At 48.1% G+C, this 21,842-nt stretch overlaps 1 protein-coding gene across 1 annotated transcript; it reads left to right on the forward strand.

Annotated features, from left to right (window-relative positions):
- Positions 1-923: 923 nt before the first annotated feature.
- On the forward strand, positions 924-15,186 carry ENDOD1 (endonuclease domain containing 1). Its single transcript, XM_082219411.1, has 2 exons — positions 924-1,815; positions 13,834-15,186. Exons 1-2 carry the CDS (start codon positions 1,498-1,500, stop codon positions 14,959-14,961), a joined length of 1,446 nt encoding a protein of 481 aa, XP_082075537.1. The 5' UTR covers positions 924-1,497; the 3' UTR covers positions 14,962-15,186.
- The last annotated feature ends 6,656 nt before the right edge of the window (positions 15,187-21,842 follow it).

Consider the following 21,842-nt stretch of genomic DNA (forward strand, 5'->3'; position numbering starts at 1 on the left):
AGATGTGCTTTAAATGTATGGTGCATACACAGCACATTTTGAGGTTTATAATGGATGGGGTGCAGAGTGAAATAAAAAATAAACGCTCCCAGCCCTAATATTGGGGGGTGGCTTGCAGTCCAGTAATATATTGCACGCTTTGCAAGCAGAAGGTCCCAGGTTCAGTCCTAGCCACCTCCAGATTGAACTGGGAGAGATCCCTGCCTGAAACCTTGGAGAGGTGCTGCCTGTCAGAGTAGACCAGGGGTCAGCAACCTTTTTAAGCTGTGGGCCGGTCCACCATCCCTCAGACCATGTGGTGGGCTGGACTGTATATATTTGGGGGTGGTGGTGAACGAATTCCTATGCCCCACAAATAACCCAGAGATGCATTTTAAATAAAAGGACACATTCTACTCATGTAAAAACACACTGATTCCCAGACCGTCCGTGAGCCGGATTGAGAAGGCGATTGGGCCGCATCCAGCACACGGGCCTTAGGTTGCCTACCCCTGGTGCAGACAATACAAAGCTTGATGGACTTAGACAGCTAACTCGGTTTAAGGCAGCTTCCTTAGTAGAATCCTTTCCCGCCTCCGCCCCAGGCAGCTGATTTCAGGTTTCATGCAAAGAGCAGCAAACTGCTACTTATTTATTTTATTATAATCATTGCACTTTTATAACCTGGACAAGGGCTCCTGGCTGTGGGATTTTCCTGCCTCGGGTGCCAAAGCACCTTCTCCAGCCTTGGGCCACCTTGACTTTGATGGAGGGGGTGGGCATTTTGCTGCTCAGCCACTGCGCGCAAAACCAGCGCGCTGCTGCTGCGTAAAAACCCTTCCCTGTGACCCGCTGGCTGGAGAAGGGCGTCGCAAGCGCGCCATGATCGGCTTAGCCGGAGCCACTGACCCGCTGCAGCCTCGTCCCTCTTTCCCCCTAAGTGGGTGGCAGGCCGGGCTGGCAGGGTGCTGCTTGGGCGCGCGGGGAGGAGATTCTGCCCGAGCCACCCGAAAGGCGTGCTGCTGGGGATCCCCACTGCAATGCGGTCCTCTCTCCGCCCATCCTCTCTCTTCCTCTCCCTCCGCCTGACACCAGCCGTGGCCCGGAGCCAAAAAAAGAGAGGAAGATAGCCTGGCGCTGATCTAGTGACGCAAGGGAGGCAATAACTCGGGATCTTTCTTCCTCCCCTCCCCTTCCTTCCTCCCTCTTCCCGGTCGGCGGCCTGCATGCCTCTGAGCGCGTGCAGAGCGCCCATTTTCGCTTTTGCGGCGTGTGTCACCACGTGTTGGCGCTGCGCGCGGAAAGCCTCCTCGCGCCTGCCTGCGGTTTCGGGTTTCACTTCCCTCCTTTAAAGGCTGCGCCTAGGCGCGCACACACACAGCCACACACCCGCGCGCCTCTGTCGCAGCAGCGTCTGGTCTCGCCCTTTCCCCTCCGCTGCCAAGAAGAGCCGAGCGGATCGCATCCTCTCCTCGCCCGGGAGAAACTTCAGGCAATCCTCGTCGCTGCGCAGTGAAGATGCGGACCTCGCTGCCTCTGCTGGCGGCCGTGGCGCTGGCCTTGGCCGGCTGGGCGCAGGGCGAGGTGGTGGCCACGAAGGGAGGCGATGAAGCCGCGAGCTTCGGAGACTGCGACGGCTTCTTCTACCAGCGGACACCCCCCGAGGGGCTCCCGGGGCAGTCCGGGGATCAGCACGTGAAGATCTGCCAGAAATACAACCAAGAGCCGCGCTTCGCCACCCTCTACAGCACGCGGGACAGGATCCCCCTTTACGCGGCTTTTCTGTACACGGGAGGCGGCCAGAGCGGGGAAGAGAGATGGCTGGTGGAGCCGCAGGTGAGGAGGGAAGTGGCGGGTGGTATTACTGATGATGATGATGATTTCTATCAATATGTTGTGAATCGCCCAGTGATCTTTGGATGAAGGCCGATACACACATTTTATTTATTATATATATATACAACACACAATATCTGTCCTTCTCCAGCAGTTCCAAGGCTGGGTTACAATCTAAAATTCATATTTCAAAACAGTTAAAATAGATTATAGGAACAGTGTAAGCTGGCCAGTTTTCTTTTTTTCTTTTTGTTCTGCGATATTATGTTGTGAACTGCCCTGAGATCTACGGGTATAGGGCAGTATACAAATTTAATAAATAGATTAAGTGGGGGGGGCAGGGGGAGTGGATTTTGCAAAGCACCAGGTCAGGGCAGCTTGCTGTGAAACTGTTTGCCGCCATCGTTGTTACTTAAGGAAAGCTATGGGCTTTGGAACTCGCTGCCACGAGAGGAGATGGCTTTTTTCGTCTTCGAAGGAAGGGATTAGGCACCAGAACAGAGCCTGGTACTTGGATGAGGCCAGTGGCCTGCCTGGTCCAGTGCCCTGGTCTGGACAGGTGCCTGCGGCAAGCCTGTAAGCAGGAGAGGATTCCGCTGGACAGTCCTGCTATTGTAAACCATGAGAGAGGATTGGCTGTTGTCTCCCTGCTTTGCTCTTTGCCACTGTGGGAAGGAGGATGCAGGAGGGGATCACCCGGCAGAGGCACTTAGGTCATTGGAGGTTAGGCATTTAATGGCCTTGGAGAGCTCCCCTCCTTCGCACTTCAGAAGGCAACGGCCATTACTTCAAAATGTGGTAAGCCAGCAAGCCAGCCTCCTCCCTCTTGATTATTCTGCTGGCTGAGACTCCAGACTTCTAGTGCGACACCGTTGTGCTGGGTTTGTGTGTGGAAGACATAGCTTCAAATGTGATCTCGGAGCCTTCTTCCGTATTCTAGGGCACCTTGGAGACCAGACAGGGAGCTATAATCAATCCTGGCTTTTTTTTTTTTACCTGTGTTATCTTTCTGATGGAAGTGTTTGCTGCATTCTGGAGTGACGGCTCGTCTCTTCTTTCTCCCCCACCTGTCTACTCCGACTGCCAATTCCAACAGCAGTAAGGTTCTCCTCCTCCTCCTCCTCCCCTTGCGCATTGAGAGCATATCCGAAAGCACATTACTTTGTGCTGCGAGATTCAGAGCACAATGATGTCAGGGGGAGGATTGTCACATGGGGTGGCAGCGGCTCCATGTGTCTTTTTCGTTGGCCCTCTCCGCATTTAGCACATATTCATGGCAATCCCATTTTATACTCTCAAGAACCCTGAGAGTTTGGTTGGGTTGAGAGGCAGTGTCACCCAAAAGCCACCCATTGAGTATCATGAGCGGGGATTTGAACCCCGGGCTCCCAGTTCATTGTTCATGCTGGCACTCTCTTACATCTTAAAGTGGACCCATGCTTCTGACAGCGATCGATCGTGCAACTTGCCAAGGCATGCACCCGTGTTACACCCATGTAGGGGCCTCTCGAATGTGTACTCGGGGATGTTGAGAGTTGCCAGGAGGCCCCTATTCCTCTCACGGAGCTGAGAAGAGGGATTGATTGTTAAACCGCTCTGGGGATCATAGCTCTGTCAGGGAAATCTAGCCTGAGACTGGCAAAGCCATACTTGGGCCAGGTGGGTGAATGGGAAAGAGCAGCCTTGGGGATTCCCCAAGGAAGGGGAATTAAAAAAAACACCCCGCTGCAAAAGCTTGGGAGCTATAGCTCCTACTTTTACAGATGACAGTTTTCAGTTTGAAAGGCTGTTGGGTCCAATCCTGGCTTAAGGATAAAGAGCCCCAAGAAGGGAGAACAAGGCTGCAGAGAATCCTGGGAATTGGCGTACTAGGAGGTATAGCTCTGTGAGGAGCAAGCTACAGTTCTCAGGGTTCTTTGCCAGGGGTGGTGGCATATGAACTTCGTATCTATGGGGTGTAGGCTGCCTAGAAAAGGCCGCAAAGTTGCCCGTCAGCCATGAGCACCTAGAGAGCAGATTGAGCAGCTGCACACAGGTCGGTCTTCCTCACTGTGGAGCAATGCCAATTTCTGTTTAATCTGAAGCAATTGCTTCTAAATTTGCACCTGTTCATGTAAATTGGCAGATGCAAACTTGTGCCTTCTTTTTAATTATGATGTTGCATTTCCTCCCTTTGGGAAGTACAGCGGTACCTCGGGTTACATACGCTTCAGGTTATATACACTTCAGGTTACAGACTCCACTAAGCCAGAAATAGTGCTTCAGGTTAAGAACTTTGCTTCAGGATGAGAACAGAAATTGTGCTCCAGCGGCGCAGCAGCAGCAGGAGGCCCCATTAGCTAAAGTGGTGCTTCAGGTTAAGAACAGTTTCAGGTTAAGAACGGACCTCCGGAACGAATTAAGTACTTAACCCAAGGTACCACTGTAGCTACCTCAGGAAGGAAATTAGAAAGTGTACTGATAGAGTCTCTTAGCAGGCAGGAGGAGCAGAACATTGGCTTCATCATACACAAACACACACACACACACACACACACACCCAGATGTGGGGGACTTTTGGCCTTCCAGATGTTGTTGGACTACAACTCCCATCTGCCCCAAGCAGCAAGAGCAGTGGTCCAGAAGTCATAGTCCCATAACACACCTGGGTGAACACAGCTTGTTTCTCCCCGATATGTATAATTAAGAAAAATCCAAGAAACCAGGTGAGGGTTGTTAGGGATGATCTCCACCTTCTCCTCACATCTGGCAGGGTTGCCAACATTTCTTTCCTCATCCAGCAAGACTCCTGGACCTGCAACACCTGTATGGCAGGCAACAAAGAACTATCGAAAAGTAGAGGCATTGTCACACGGCTGCACATCTATGCTGGAGGGAAATAATAGTTCAGCTCAGTTTCCTCCTTTTGGGTCATGTCTACAGGCAGAAGAAACCTCTGCACTCCTGGCTAAACCAGAGGTGGGAGCCCCTCCAAGAAGTTGTTAGACTACAACTCCCATCATCCGCAGCAACCAGCATGGCCATTAATCAGGGGATGGTGGGAGTTGTGGTTCAGTGACACCTGCAGTCATTCTTTGGGGGAAGCTATGGTTGCTTAAGGGGACACGGGTGGCGTTGTGGTGTAAACCACTGAGCCTTGGGCTTGCCGATCAGAAGGTCGGCGGTTCGAATCCCCACGACGGGGTGAGCTCCCGTTGCTCGGTCCCTGCTCCTGCCAACCTAGCAGTTCAAAAGCACGCCAAAAAGTGCAAGTAGATAAATAGGTACCACCCCGGCGGGAAGGTAAACAGTGTTTCCATATGCTGCTCTGGTTTCACGAGAAGCGGCTTAGTCATGCTGGCCACATGACCTGGAAAAACTGCCTGCGGACAAACATCGGCTCCCTCGGCCAGTAAAGTGAGATGAGTGCCGCAACCCCAGAGTCGTTCGCAACTGGACTTAACTGTCAGGGGTCCTTTACCTTTTCTATGGTTGCTTAAAGTGGTGTAGCATTGCTATAAAAGTATACAGTGGTACCTCCGGTTGCGGACAGGATCCGTTCTAGAGCTCAGGTCAGATCCCGAGGTTTCTGCAACCGGAAGGACCGCTTCTGCGCATGGTAGAGCACTTCTGCGCATGCGCGCACGGCGAAACACTCCTGGGTTTGCCGCTTTAGCAACCCGAAGGTTACGTTACGTAAGCCAAGGTGCTACTGTACTGCGGACGGGGACAAGTGCCCTAAAGTTTGAGTAGCCAATCTGCAGCAAGGGGCCAACAGGTGACAGAGACAGTTTGTGGCGCACCTGGGCGAAAGTAGGCGGAACCACAGGCCGTCTGTGGCGCAGAGCCAGCCTTACATTCCTAGCTGCCTCTCCAGAGCTGTGCTCGCTGCTGTTGCCTCTTCCCAGGCTCAGTGGAGGAGAGGTTAAAACCACACAAGCCACTGAGATGGGTGGGGCTGTTCTTGCAGCGTGCACTGCAGCGACTTGGGCATGCTTGCTGAGAAGGATGCACATGGGTAGTTGTCAAGACTTCCTGTGCTTTGAGAAGACCATTGGATGCAGGAAAACAGGAGGAAGGCTCATAGCTTCGTGGTAGAGAATCACGCTTTGGATGCATAAAGTCCCAGGTCCAATCCTTGGAATCTCCAGATAGCAGCTTGGTGGCCGTCGCAACACCTTGCGGGAGCAAATCCGCTAGTTTTAACTCTATGTTGCATGAAGAAACTGCTTTCTTTTGTCTCTCCTGAATCTTCCAACATTCGTCTTCATTGAATGGCCCCGAGTTTTAGTGTTATGACAGAGATCCACCGACTTTCTCCCCAACCCCATCCATCATGCCTTCACCACTTTACTTGGCTCCCCCCCCAAACTAAAAATACTGTGACCTTCCTCATTGGGGAGCTGCTCCAACCCCTTGACTGTTTTGGTTGCCCTCTTCTGAGCCTTTCCCAATATCCCTTTTGAGGACAAAAGAGGAGTGTGCGCAGTTTGTCCTTCTGGGAAGGAGCGTCTGTCGTCGCTGATTTCTTGGAGGACCTCTGGCCATGACTGTGGTTCCCACAGGAAGGAGTCGGAGGCTGTCTCCCGAGGGAGCCAAGAATGGTGCCAACCTCTGCCCTGACCCCTGCGGTACACAAATAGTCTTCTCCAAACAGACAGAGGCTTGACTCCAAAAATGAATAGGGAAGGAAAAAGGCAAGAGGGGTGGGCGGTCGTCAGCTATTCTTTGCACACAAACGCATCCCATTGTCATGGCCCCCTTGCTCATCGTCAACAGAGCCGTCTGCAGAGGCTTCAAGAGGGGCATTGTCTGCGCAGGCCATTAGCCTGTTTGGCAGCGATGCTTTTAAGCATGCGCCTGTGCCAGCTGATGCTCTGCAAGGATCGCCCTTTCAGCTGCAGGGACATGCATAAGGCACTTCCTGCTAGCCCCAAGGGGGGAGAAGGGCTTGTTACCACTCTAATCTTAGGAGCTGTAAAGGGAAGCATCAGCAACATTCAGAGGCAGATACCGCTTGCCTCTTGGGACCTTGAGGAAGAAAACCCCAGAGATACAAAACTGGCATGCCAGCCACAGAGCCTTTCTCCCCCACTGATGTCACTGTCAGCCTGGCTCTCTTAGGGTTGTCAGCTGTGGGCCAATTATTTCACCACAGGAGGAAAGAGGCTTTTTAGCTTGGAGCTGGTGCAGCACAACTGGGCAGGGAGAAGTTTCTCCTCCCTAAAACTTGGGGGCATCCAGCAAAACTGACTCTGTTGGAAGATTCGGGACAGGCGCGAGAAAATGCTGCTCCATTCAGTGCGTTGTTGAACGGTGGCGTTTTCTCTCGCAGGAGGCAGCAATCGCCACAAAATTGGATGGTTTGGGAAAAAAGGATTAGATCGGGGTTTCCCAAACTTCGGTCTCCAGCTGTTTTTTTGGACTACAACTCCCATCGTCCCTAGCTAGCAGGACTGTTGGTGAGGGATGATGGGAATTGTAGTCCCCATACAGCTAGGGAAACCCTGGATTAGATAATGGAGAATTAGGCCATCAACAGTTACTATATGGCTGTGTTCTTTCTACACTGTCAGAGGTGGCATGTCTTTGAAACCAGTTGCTGGCAGTCCCAGGTAGGAAAGACTTTTGTTGTACCTGGGTTCTCCTTGGGAGATTCCCACAGACATCAGGTTGGCCACTGTGAGAACAGCATGCTGGACTCGCTGGGCTTTTGACCTGGACCAGCAGGGTTCTTCTCATGTTCTTAAGAGGCATTCTCCACTTCCTGAGTCCTTCGGGGAGTGGTAGAGGATGTGCAGAGAGCTTTCAGCCAGCTAGCCCAGGGGGGAAGGTGTGTCTGGCGAGGTTGCCAGAAAACAATACAGTATTTTGAAATAAGAAACATTGGCTGTGGTGCAGGGCACAGCTGAAACCCAAGGTTTCAGGGGCGGGTGTGTTTGCAGATGAGACCGGTTGCTCTTTTCTTCAGTTCCTGAACTCGCTTTCTTTTGCATTTTCTGCTTCAGGCTGGGAGAGAGCAGATTTCTGCAAGCCGCCTGTCAAACTGGATGGCAGTGGCCTGGTACATGCATGCAACCCCCGTTGCTTGATAACCGCAGTGTCAGATGGGTGGCTTGCATGTCTAAAAGCTGTGGACGGTGCTTTTGTACTCTCCCCTGAAAGCCGGTGCTTCTCAATGGAGGCAGACCACACATTCAGCGGACAGTGGAGCATTTGAGGGTAGGGTGGGAACTGGCTCCAAGCATGGAACAATTAAGTGCAAGGAAACATAGGCATGTCTGAAACAGGCCTGAGTGAGGCTTTGCACTTGGGCATTCACATTCTAAGTTGAGAAGACTTGCCCACACTGAAAAGTGTCGCCAGTCATTTGTGATGCTGTTGCCGTCATGGTGATGTGGCTAGGGATGGGCGAATGTGCCAATCTCAGTTTGTCATTTTAGTATTTAGTATTTTAAATTCTATACGTTTTAAGGTACGGTTGTAAAACTTTACTAGTAGTTTCCTCTTTTGCAAGCCGCTTTGAGGTTTTCCGCAATCAAGCAGTGTATACATTTTATGAAATAAATAAATGGAAATTCAAAAATTGTCAAGCCATTTCCCTTAATATAACATTTTGGGGGGTATATTTTCATGTGTTTATACGCACATTTTACCTTTATGTGTGCCTCTCATTGCTTACCTAGACTAGAGAACTGCACAGCAAATTTGGGGAAACGTGAAATTTGGAGGTCTGCTGTGCTTTCTTGGTCCGTGCATTATTCTGAAAAGTGCAAATTTAGATAAGTTTGCATTTAAACACAAAGTGCATCAGATCCCACCCCTAGCTGCCAGGTACTGGTCTGATCTGATCAGGGAGGATACAAAGGAGTGCCGTGGGATGTGTTCTGGACCCGTTCTTCCTGAGGAACTGCATGACAAAGCCGGGCGCAGAGGGAGCCCCAGAGCTGGGGCGAGTGACATAGTGAGGCCATCTGCTCTGTGAGATTGCAGAGGCTTTAATTGCCGGGGACCCGCATCAGATTACAGGCAAGGGGGCAAAGCACATGCTCTACCCCAGCCCTTGAAATACCAAATAGCCTTTCTAAATACCAGCGAGAGTAATGGACATAAATTTTTAATAGCCGTGTGTTCAAGACGAAAAGGGCAGGAAGCTGCAGACAAAAGGGCAACATCTGCTAGAGCAACAGCAGCGGCACAAGATAAGATGTTCCTGCCTGTGCACCTGTTCAGCTACCCACGTCCATGTGTACACACATTGTTGCTAAAGAATGTTTTTATCCAGGGTCATGGGCAATAGCTTAGCTCTGTGTGTGTTATGTACAGTGGTTAAGAACTTAATTCGTTCTGGAGGTCCGTTCTTAACCTGAAACTATTCTTAACCTGAGGTACCACTTTAGCTAATGGGGCTTCCTGCTACCGTCTCCTGATTTCTGTTGTCATCCTGAGGTAAAGTTCTTAACTATTTCTGGGTTAGCGGAGTCTGTAATCTGAAGCATCTTTAACCCAAGGTACCACTGTATTAGGCTGTTTTATAGAGGATAAGTCTAGAAACCACTGTGATAGCTAAGCTGAGCCTCTCTGCAGAATGGCAGCTACCTGAGAATATCAGGTGCTAGGAACGAATAGAGAGGGAGTGGCGTTCACTACCTCATGCCCTATTTGTGGCCTTCCTGGGTGCTTCTGCCTCCGCGGACAGAACCGGAAACAGAATATGGAGCTGGAAGGAAATTTGGTCTGAACCAGGCTCATGTCATGTTCTTACCTTTCTTTCCCTATCACTGTAGTCTGTGCCTATGCACGACTGGGCCACTTTTTCTCTCTCTCAGGCTCTTTCAGCACCAGCAGGCATGGATTCAGCAGGTAAAGTTTTTCCCTGTGTCAGGATGATGTGATGGGGAAAAGGCTTAACGTGTGGAATGTCAGCCATGCATGCAGCTATTTAAGCTGCAGGAATTCAGCTTGGGTTGAGAGGAGTTAGTTCTGTGTTTTGTCAACTCCTCCCTAGTCCCAGCCTCTCAGTACATTGCCTCTTCCTTTTGGAATCCTAAATATTCCTCTACATATTCTAATAAGGGACATTGAATTTCCTCCTACTCTTCAGCACCTAACTTCCTATTCCTCTCTGACTGACCAGGAGATTCTCTTTCTCCAGCTGCTTAACCCATTTCACCCCCTCCAACAATCTCTGGTGAAGCACAGTGGCTCCAAACTATGATTTTGGTTAGTCTTCCCTAACCAGTTGCCCTCTAGGTATCTGGGACTGCAACTCCCATCAGCCCCAGTGTGTTGGCAGGGGCTGACAGGAATTGTAGTCTGAAAACCAGGAGACCAACAGGTTGGGGAAGGCTGATTTTGGTGACGTCGCTTTCCAAGTGTCCCAGTGGACAAAGCACTGGATTTGGAGAAAAGACACTGGTTAAACCTCCGACCTCAGTGTTTGGCTGCAGATCAATAACCGTTTTTCCTCAGCTTCACATCTCTAAAGAGGGAAGAACACGTACCTGCGTTTCTGACTGAGTTGGGCAGGGGGCTGAGATAAAGTTGGCAGCAATATACAGTATCAGTAGTAAATAGCAGTTGCTGTCCCATTTTCCTTGTTCCAAGTATTTAGTTACATGAAGAAAACTTTGGATCACTTATCCAAAACCTAATACATAGGCTGCAATTTGAGAATGATCGCAGGATGTTGTTTGGCTGATAAAAGTGAATGAGTATAAAACTAGCAAACAGTGGACACAGGTACACAGCCCCTCCCCTCCCAATACAGTGGGAGAAAATGGTGGTACCCAAGGATTCCATTTTGGCGGCAAGATTCCATTGGATTCCATTTTGGTAGCAAGAATGCGTGTTTCTTTCTTAAGATAATTTCTACCCTACGCTTCTGTTCCAATAGTAATATTCAGGGCCAAATGTAGCCCCCTCCAAGGGACCCCCTATTCCCCTCACAGAGCTACAATTCCTAGAGTTCCCTGGGAAGGAGAGCTTGATTGCTAAACCGCTCTGGCTATTGTAACTCTGTGCGGGAAATAGGTGTTTCCCGAAAACTCTCGGCACCCTTAACGAACTGCACTTCCCATGATCCTTTGAGGGAACCAGTGACTGCTTAGAGTGGTATGACGCTGCTTTAAATGTTTAGTGCACATGGAGCCTAAAATAACGGTAGTGTGGTCTTCCCAGGTTCCCCTCCCTCCAATTTTGACAAGTAGCCGCAGGCTGTGTCTGAAAGGCACATGAGGCCCCCTCTTTGCTGTAGTGAAGGAGGTCTAGATCTAGTCAGGGCCTGGATGAGTGCCCACTTGGGAACCACAGGGCTCATTGATGGGAAAACAAGTGTGATATAAATGTAATCAGTAAAACAGAAGAGGCTCATCCAACTCCTGTTTGGGCTAGTAGCCATGGCTGGCGGGGCTGTGTGTGCTTTTGCATAGGCGGTGGTGGTCTGGGTGCTGAGAAGCATTCTCCCCTTGCAGCAAGCTGGTACCCATCATTATCAAGCTTAGTGTCGTCCTCTTTGCAGGAGCTGGAGAAAGAGAGGAGGGATGTGGGTGAGGACCGGGTGGTCGCTAGGCAACCGCAGCACAGCTAACCAGTTGTTAAGCAACTGGAGCAATCGGGAGCCATCCTTCACGGCATAAACAGCTCCTGCTCCCTCATTAGGAAGAGAAGAAGGGAAGAACATTGTCCAGATGCTTCTGTAATTGCAGGCAACACAGCGCAGGGGGATGCTTCCGCCTGTTAAATGTAAGAGGAGCTAACCTGATTAGCTTGGGCTTGGTTTTTGAGCTAGGAATCAGCACTGGAGACAAGGAACAGCTATGCGCTCTCCTGGAATACGTAAAGCAGTAAGAGACTGGAGGAGTGGATGAAGCAGATAGAGAGATGGTTGATACTCAATGAAGTTGAGTATTGGGGGTTCAGGAGGACAGGCAAAAGGAGGTGCCTCTTTTGCAGAGCACATAGTTAAACTACAGAATTCACTACAAGATGTCCCAGTGGCCACCAACAACCCATCAGCACCAGCCAGCATGGGCAATGGCCGGGGTGATGGAATTTGAAGTCGGTAGCATCTGGAAGGTCAGAAGTTACCCCACCCCATCCTCATCCTAGAGACTCAACGACTCCCAGCCAGCCAGCCAGCCGAAGATCTGGAGTTAAGGACAAGGTGGAGAGACTATTGCTTGCAGGATGGCTGGAACCCCAGTCCTTGTCTGCTTAGAAATTACACAGTAGCATCAGAAGGACTATGACAGCCTTGCAAATAAGCCCACAGACGTTACTAGCCTGCTTCTTCTTTTTACCAGCCAACTAAGAAGCTACTAGTTTGCATCTTTGGTTGTAACAGAAGGAAGTCCCCTCCTCCATAGTCCTCATGAGAATTCGGGCTACTTGCAGGGCAGTTAAGAAAAGAAAATTGACTTCTACCAACCAAACTGGTGGGATGGGTGGAATGATTTGTCTCTCCTCTGCCAGCCGGTTTGGCTTCCATGGTGGCCACAGAGGAAAGGGCTCTTCTACCTTCAAGGCTTGCATGGAAGCCAGGTGGACTAGCAAATGAGAGAGAGGGCAAGAGATGGACCCATACTTCCTCTACCAAACCACTCACTCACCTGTATGGAATCTCTGATTGCCTCTGGGTACCAGGTGAGCTATGAAGTACAAGGCTAGCTGATGCACATTCCAGGAATGGCTCTAAGGATGGAGGCCGATTGGCCATGATTCACATTGACTCCCTGACATTCCATTCATTTGTATGCGTAATTGAGTTGTTCCAAAAGCTGGTTCTGATGTAATCTCTGCATCATATTTACAGTGTCATTTGGAAAAGGTCATTCTAGTGGTCACTCTGTTACTAGAGACATCTGGAACAGGCACATTCCTTTAGGTGACTCAGGAGAAATGTGTCCTCAACCTATGTAATAATCTGAACCTGGCAAAAAGCTGTGTAATGTAAGAGGCGTGTCCACCTGTTCAAAATTCGACATTGTTTGTGGCAAAGGCACTGATTGGCCAAGTTGGCATGGAATGCTGCTTACGGATATTCCAACTGCTCAATGAAATGAGGTTGTCAGGATGTTTGTAGATCAGCTTCTGTAAGGGAAGGGAGAACTGCCAGTTTGGCTGGAATTGTAATAACTTTGTTATTGTAACAACCTTGCAAGAGGTGTGGCTTTGCAGGAGAATCTAGGAATAGAGATGCAAAGGGCCAGGAAGCCCTGAAGGAAAAGTGAGGAATAGGTCTCATATTAAAAGGTAGCAGCGTTACTAGGGATACTGTTGACTGTATCAACATAGAGGTTTTATTAATAAATGTTGTGTACAAAAGTAAGTGTATCTCTGTAATTTGGAGACAGCAGTAATTACCAGAGTGTCTTTTAAATATGATGGGTTGGAGCTAATGCTAGTCCTACTCAGAGTAAACCCATTGAAGTAAACATACATTAATTTCAGTGGGTCTACTCTGAGTAGCAATTAGTTGAATGCAATCCAGGGCATGGGCGTAGCCAGGATTTATGTTGGGGGAGGCAGGATTTATGTTAGGGGAACAGAACTGAGCTATCTGTGACACGTTTGTCAGCTAAGTATTTTTATTTATTTACTTGATGGGGGGCAGCTGCCCACTGCCCCCCTGGCTACACCCCTGATCCAATATTGAGATTTATGGAACCTTGGATGGTGATGAAAAAGTTTTTGAACCATAAAGTTACACTGCATGAATTGCAAATTTTTCAATGTCAGGTTTTGATGGTTTTTTAAATAAATTTAAAATTCAAGACTTCAGAAATACCACAAACACTGAACTCCAGCTGAAGCCCTATGTATGGTTTTGTGCTGAATTAGAGAAATGGCTGGCAAGTTTTAAATCATAAACTTTTGTTGTTCTTGTTTAAAGGCTTGAAACAAAATGTAAATTTTGAAATTAGACAGTCTTAAGATTTCTAGAATCTGGATTGTCCAAGAAATTGCACATAGGGCCTGAGAAATTTAATGAGTGACCTTTGTTCTAAAATCCAGTTATTTCTCTTGTTCGCATTTTAGATCGATGATCCTGAAAATGGCCTGGAAGGAATGATGCCGGAAGTTGAGGTCACAGGTTCAGTGGACAACTTGGGGTCTAAGCAGGCCCTCACAGCAGACTACGTGGACTCTGGCTATGAGAGGGGGCAACTAAACCCTAGTTCTCTTCATAAGGGCGACCACGAGATAGCCACCTACACGCTGACCAATGCGGTGCCATTGACCCCGCCTCTCCATGAGATATGGCACTGGGAGATTGAGAGCCTGGTAGGCCAGGCCTTGGCTCCACACTGTGACAATGGAAAGGGACTCTATCTTGTTTCCGGGGCAATTCCTTCCACCCTGAAAGTGAAGGACAAAGTCTCTGTCCCTGAGTCTCTCTGGCTGGCCGCCTGCTGCGATGATGGCTCCAAGACCTGGTCTTTGGGATTTATTAAGCAGGCAACTGCTGAGAATCGCCTGGAAGACCTCACCGTGGAAGCCCTTGAGAAGAAGCTCCACGCAGGAGCTCAACTGTTTAAGAACCACTGCGGCCAAGACAGACACGACCCCAAGAAACTGGAGGAGGTCCACCATGCTGTGAAACACGTCCGAGCTAAGGAACCGGTGCCACAAGCGAAGAAGTCCACCACAGGCCAGCACGCCGGCACACAGCCAAAGGAGGAGAGCGGCTTTCTGAAGAAGTTATTTTATTTCATCGTTACACCTATCTTCAAACTGCTGAAATTGGTCGTCTACCTGGTTGTCCATATTGTGAAATACACCTTCTCTCTTCTGTGGCGCCTCATCCAGACAATCGTCGGGGGGGTGTTCACCTTCATCAAAGGAATTGCCACAGCGCTGCTGAATGTCTTTGTTGACGTGGCTCGCGTGGGCGTCAACATCCTGAACGGCATTGCCAAAAACATCTACAGCGTCCTGATGGTTACATACAAGATTCTCTGCATCCCTGTGAGCGTGATACTAGACATCGTGTCCTTCCCTTTCTACGTCCTGGGTGCCATCCCTACAGTCCTCCGAGATATCGCCTCAGGTATTGGTGGATTATTCTTACTGGCAATTGATGCCACGACAAGCATTGTGACGGGCCTAAATTACATCGTTTCGCATTTAGCCAAAAGGTTCCTTCCTAAGATTTACGATGCCTGAAAAGCGGTGTGAGAAAGCGAATGGCTATGAAGAACTCTGGGGAAAGAAACCCAAAGCAATACTTTCCGATATGTTGCTAATCTCCTGCTGTTCCTATAAAGTATTTATTTGTGATGACATTAACAGTAATGAACCGATGTTCTGGTAACATGGGTGAGCTTCATGCCCCCTTCCGCTCTCGAAGGGGCATTTTATGGCAAAATTAAATGTTCACTTATTGTAAAATGTTGCACTTTGGGTGGCTGGTTGACCTTTCCGTCTCATGTCAAGTCTTTTGAGAACCAGGAAAAGTTCTGAACAGGAGAAAAACCTTCATCCTCTCTACTAGAATATATGAAAAAGGTGGATACAGAATCCTCTGCAGTGACTGAACCTGCCAAAATACTTCTCTTTGTAGTAAGTTTGCAGCATAAGCAGAGAACCTTACTGGGGGGAAGGGGTTTTTAGAGATTTTGAAGAAATCATTTTCCCAAGTCAAGAATTATCCATGGAGAGGAGAGTCGCTTTCAAAATTTCCCTTTTTGGTTTAGGCTTTAACTCAATGATAAGAGAGCATCCTTGGCATGTCGAGTGTCCCACATTCAATCTTTGACACCTCCAGTTAAAATAGAGAACTGGGCTGGAAAAGACCCCTATCTGAGACCCCAGTTGAGCGTCTGTCAAGCAAAGGATACAGCATTTGGCTGGCCAGTGCTCTGACTCATTGTAAGAATTATTTTTGCACTTTTTTGCACTACTTCCTCCTTCCCCCCACTCCTCTGGCAAATAATAATAATAATAATAATAAGAGTTATACCCTGCCCATCTGGCTGGGTTTCCCTGGCCACTCTAGGCGGCTTCCAACAAAATATTAAAAATACAATAAAACGTCAAACATTAAAAACTTCCCTAAACAGGGATACCTTCAGATGTCTTCTAAAAGTCAGATAGTTGTTTATTTCCATGACATCTGATGGGAGGGCATTCCACAGGGTGGGCACCACTACTGAGAAGGCCCTCTGCCTGCTTCCCTGTAACCTCACTTCTTGCAGTGAGGGAACCACCAGAAAGGCCCTCAGCGTTGACCTCAGTGTCTGGGCTGAATGATGGGGGTGGAGACGCTCCTTCAGGTATACCGGGCTGAGGCCGTTTAGGGCTTTAAAGGTCAGCAGCAGTACTTTGAATTGTGCTCGGAAACGTACTGGGAGCCAATGCAGATCTCTCAGAACCGGCGTTATGTGGTCCTGGTGGCCACTCCCAGTCACCAGTCTAGCTGCCGCATTCTGGATTACAGTGGTGCCCCGCAAGACGAATGCCTCGCAAGACGAAAAACTCGCTAGACGAAAGGGTTTTTCGGTTTTGCGTTGCTTCGCTAGACGAATTTCCCTATGGGCTTGCTTCGCAAGACAAAAACGTCTTGCGCTTTTTTTTAAAGCCGCTTGAAGAGGCACAGTTGTGGCGGACCGTGCTTCGCAAGACGAAAAACATCGCAAGACGAAAAGACTCGCGGAACGAATTATTTTCGTCTTGCGAGGCACCACTGTAGTTGCAGTTTCTGGGTCACCTTCAAAGGTAGCCCCACGTAGAGCACATTGCAGTAGTCCAAGCAGGAGATAACTAGAGCATGCACCACTCTGGTGAGATAGTCCACAGACAGGTAGGATGTCAGCCTGTGTACCAGATGGAGCTGGTAGACAGCTGCCCTGGACACAGAACTGACCCCTGCACCTCCATGGATAGCTGAGAGTCCAAAATGACTCACATAAAGCAATTCAGCTGGCAGGTCATCTGCTGCTGTCCCTTGAAGGTAGAAGAATGAGTTCCTACAGGGAGGAATTCAATCTAGCGCTGATGGAGCAATCTCCCCTCCCCTTGTGTGCTGTTTTGGGGTTCTTCCAACCCCCTCAAGCCAATTTCAGGGGGGAAGGGAGGAATCCCTGATGCACTAGTGGAAGCCCTTGTGTGAGGTTCTGCTAGTGTCGTTGGTTAGTTGAACCTGGTCAATACTGGTGTAGAATATCTGTTTAAGAAACAGAGTAATGGACTGGGAAGTTCCCGGTTGAATTTCATCTCTGCGATGAACTAAACTAGGCAACCTCAAGCCCCTCCATCCACAATATGGAAAATAATTATGCTGACAGGAAGATGTGTAAGGTAAAGGCATACTGTATGTGATGCAACTTGAATCTTGCAAGCGCTGTGCACACATTCACACAATCCATTTAAGGCACTACAATACCTCTTGAAACAGTAATGGGTTGCCTCAAAGGATTCTGGGAGCAGTTTGTTAAGGGTGCCAAGAATTGTTCAGCCTTCCTTCCTCCCCGAGCTACAATTATCAATCCCTCTTCATGGAAAACTGGGAATTGTAGCTCCGGGCGGGGAACTACCGGTCTCCTAAGAACTTTCAGCACGTTTAACTACTCCTCCCAGAATTCTCTGAGGCAAGTCACAACTATTTAAATGGTGTGAATGTGGCCGTAGTGCAGTATCTATTCTATGCTCTGTTCTTTTCAGAGTGAGGCTTACTGGCTTTTGCCTCTAAGGCAGGTCTGGGTTTCAAACCTGTGCTTAGATTAACTTCTGAATTGGATTGTTGTAACACATTGGACATGGCTCTGCCCTAGAAGAGTTTAGGCCGTTTTAGTGAAAAATGAGGCAGCTAGACTTCTTATCTGTGGCTAGATGTAGGGAGCACCTTACAAGGTTTCTTGTTTTCGTTTTAAGAACTAGCCATGAGACTCCTGGTCGATTTTAATCTTTAAAAAGCCTTTAAAAGGTTTGAGACAAGTTTAGCTTAAGGACCACTTCCCCCTCCATGAAGCTTCTCAGCTCAGGAATGCTTTCCCCATGGCGACTGGCAGGGCACCAACCCATATATCTTCCGTGTTCCTGGAGAGGATCTTTCTATTTGCCCAGCCTTTTGAAGTCACAGAGTTTTAATCTGGTTCTCTGCTTTGATCTCTGCTGCTGTTTTACATTGGATTTTTGGTTTCATGTATTTATTGCTAACCTTTATTTCTGATTTTGTTTGCCACTCTCAAGACGTTTCACATGGAGAGTGGTATAGAAACACCACCTAAGTGAATAAATAGTATTTTCACTACCTCTATAGAGTGAGGCTTCTCACAGCAATCTTTATTATTTAATTTATCCCTTGCCACATACTACGGTGTCGGCAGAAGAAAGGTGGCAGTTCTGTGCATAAGAACCTGTAGCCCAAAAGCAACTTCCATCACCCATGCCCATTGGCCACACTGGCTGGAGCACCTGGGAGCAGGAGTTCAACTGGAAAGCCACAGTTTCCCCATCTCAGTCTTAAAAGGTGGCATGGCTGACAACCACAAATAGGACCCATCTTTCCCTAATTTGTCCACAAAAAGAGTTAGCCACTAGGGAAACTTCTTCTAGTTTGCAAAATAAGTGGACCCAATTGGGGGTCAGGGAGAGGAAGAGAAAATCCTGTGAGTGCTTTTATGAACTGTCAGATTCTGCATCAGGTCATGCCTCCATGTTTAAGCTGCTAAATTGCAGACAAATACCATATTTTTCGCTCTATAACACGCACCCGACCATAACACGCACGTAGCTTTTAGAGGAGGAAAATCTGTAGGCATGCCACCCCTAGGCATTCCCTCCATAACACGCACAGACATTTCCCCTTACTTTTTAGGAGGAAAAAAGTGAGTGTTATGGTGCAAAAAATACGGTAATTATCTGGTACAAGCAACGCCAGGAAGAAGTGTATTTGCAGCATTTAGTGCCCCCCTGTGTTCAGATCAGGTTAAACAGACAACAATCTCCTTTTAACTGGCTGGTTTGAGTCCTTGGTTTGGGGCGACTGCCGTTCCTGGGAATAATGGGTATGATCCAGCCGAAGTTAAGGATTTTTAATCACACCTCATGGAGTAAAATGTGGAATCCCTCCCTTTGAAAGGCACAGGCAAGGCAAAACAAAACACATCAAGTTAGCTGTGTATTATTTTTTTTTAAGTGTGTAACAGCAAGAAGTTGAAACATTAGGAAGATCATTCTGGAAAGCTACAGATTTTAATTACGTTCTAATTAAGCTGTCTGGAGATACGTTTGAGGACAAAAGGAGTACTTCTACACACCAGGTGCATGGGATTTACACAAACTCGTTACCCCAATACGTGATGGTGGCCAGAATCTTTTAAAAGAAAGACCCATGGAAGATGTGCCTTATTAATGGCACAACCCGCACAAAACCTCCATGATTAGAGGCCGTTTACCTTTAATTCACAAATGTTGGGGGGGGGGGAAGGGTAAATGGCTCTCTTGCACCACACCTTGCCTGTGAGCTTCTCATGTCACACAACTGGCTTCCTGCTTGGAGAAGGGAAAGCTGGATTTTAATACTGAATGTTTATATGTAAAATTAGACACACTCCAGTTTTCCTCCTAAGGCTAGAACCTGTGAACATCTAATGAAGCTGAATGTTGGAAAATTCAGGACAAAAGAAAGTACTACTTCGCACCGTACATAATAAAACCTATGGAATTTGCTCTGGACCAGAGGTACTGATGATGGCCACCAATTTGGATGGCTTTAAAAGAGGACTAGACAAATTCATGGGGGATAAGGCTAGCAGTAGCTACGAGTCATGATGGCTATGTTCTACTTTCACTTTGGGGGGGCTGCATGCCTCTGATAAACCATTAATGGGAGCAATTATTTTGCAGTCATGGCCTGCTTGCGGGCTTCCTATCTGGTTGACCACTTCGAGAATAGGATGGTGTGTTAGATGGGCCTTTAGGGCTGATCCTGCGAGGCTTTTCTCATGTTCTCATGACTATATGGACCTTTGTTCTGATCCAGCGCGACGGTTCTCAAATCCATATATAAAATTACCGTATTTTTCGCTCTATCACACGCACCAGACCATAACACGCACGTAGTTTTTAGAGGAGGAAAACAAGAAAAAAAATATTCTAAATGAAACAGTGGATGTATGATTTTTGTGGTTCATGCTGTGGCCACAGACATGTGATCTGACAGTGAGTTTGGAGTAGCCCAGTGCAAAAATCCTGAGGATCCATGTGGATCCATGCTTTGTAACCACGTTTTTGCACCACTGCGACCCCAGGCAACAGTGGGTGCGTGATTTTTTTTGGTGCAAGATGTAGCCATGGACATGCTATGTGATCTGATGGTGAATTTGGGGTGACCCAGTGCAAAAATCCTGAGGATCCATGCTTTGTAACCACGTTTTAAGTGGGAAGGGAAGGAAAAGCACTCAAGGGACAAGGAGCACGCATGGGGTGTGTGGAGAAGGATGCTGCTAATAATGCTATTTAGCGAGCTGAGTGGGGAGGAGAGAGGTCCAGAGAGCCTGCTTGCTTTAAAGGAGCCCCTCCCGCTTTGCTCTTTTAAAGCAAGCAGGCTCTCTGTCCCTCTCTCCAACCCACTCAGCAGCTCTTCTCCCGCTTTACTGTTTTAAAACGAGCCACGGAGGAGGGAAGGAAGGGGAACCATGGATCCTCTGCTCACGACTGCAGCAGATCCCCCCGCCACCCGTAGGCATTCGCTCCATAACACGCACAGACATTTCCCCTTACTTTCTAGGAGGAAAAAAGGGAGTGTTATGGTGCAAAAAATACGGTAATTTCAAAAGCACCTTCCAAGAGAGCCACTGAACTGAAGAAAGAAAGACACGCCACATTACAGGGGTGGGGTTTCTCGCCAGTTTTTATTGAACCAATAAAATTCCTACCGATAACAATGAAAGAAATTTCAGCAAGTATAAACGCTATACAGTTTTTAAACAAACCCCATTGTTCCGTACCTATAAATAGAATTTTTCAAAACCTCATAAAAAGTGCAGATTTTATGAATTGCTGTTAACAGGTTAATAATATGCACACACAAATTCCTTTATTGAAAAATATGATGTGTTTTTTTTCTTTTTGTCTCAGCTCGCTAAAAAGTTCCTTCCGCATCTGTTCAGATACAATTCAAGTTGCGTTAACTAAAAGCTTAACAGAAAGAAAAAGAGTCACACAAACAGATCCAGTTGGATAGGCTTGTCCAATAACCACGGATGTCAGGAAAATGCTAGCTGAACTCTTGGTTCTGTTTGCAAGAAGTCCTAAATTGACACAACTGCAGCAAGAGACACACGTGCAGTGCAACTCTATACCTGTCTACTCATAGCTAAGCCCCCAGTGAGCTCAGTGGGGATTACTCCCATGTTGTCTGTGAGTTTGCACCCCGAGGGTGTGGTGCTTTCAGGATGGGCAGCATCTAGGGTTCACCCAAGTGCTCCAGCTATTCCTGGAGTTAAATATTTCTGGGGTGTAGGAAATGCTTTGTTGCTCCAGAGGAGCTTTATCCTGCACTTGTCCTGAGATAACAAGAGTTCTCCTAGACATATATGCTGTAGTAAAGATACGCTGTTAGTCTCTTCTCAACCCACCACCCTTCAGTGCCATTAAACTCCTTGTTGCCAAGATGGCAAGAGTAACAAATACAAGAGTAATACAAGAGCCATTGGTAGGCAACCAATAGCCGCTTGGCGAGGCAACCATCAGCTGAATGAGTTGCAAAGAGTGTATTTGTTTTAGTCAGCTGCTCTGCACAAGGAAAGCTCTCACAAACATGTTGGGTCCATTGCTGCCGCCCTTGGAGTTTCTGACCTAATCCTTTTCCCTCCCAGGATAGTCTTTGGCTAACTGCATCCCTTATGGCAAGGGAAATGGGCCTGGCATCTTCTTATGGAGTTCAGCCTTAGTTAGGACTGCCTTGTTGGCCTGTCTAGACCTTTATGGTGGTTCTTCCTGGGTGATCATGGGAGGCCATCGCCTCCATTCACAAAGACTTTTGCATTCCCCCTTAACACATCCACTCAAGAGCTAGCACTGTACTCACTTAGTTTTGAAAC

Source organism: Podarcis vaucheri, assembly GCF_965113315.1.
Source record: "Podarcis vaucheri genome assembly, chromosome: 4".
Classification (NCBI taxonomy): domain Eukaryota; kingdom Metazoa; phylum Chordata; class Lepidosauria; order Squamata; family Lacertidae; genus Podarcis; species Podarcis vaucheri.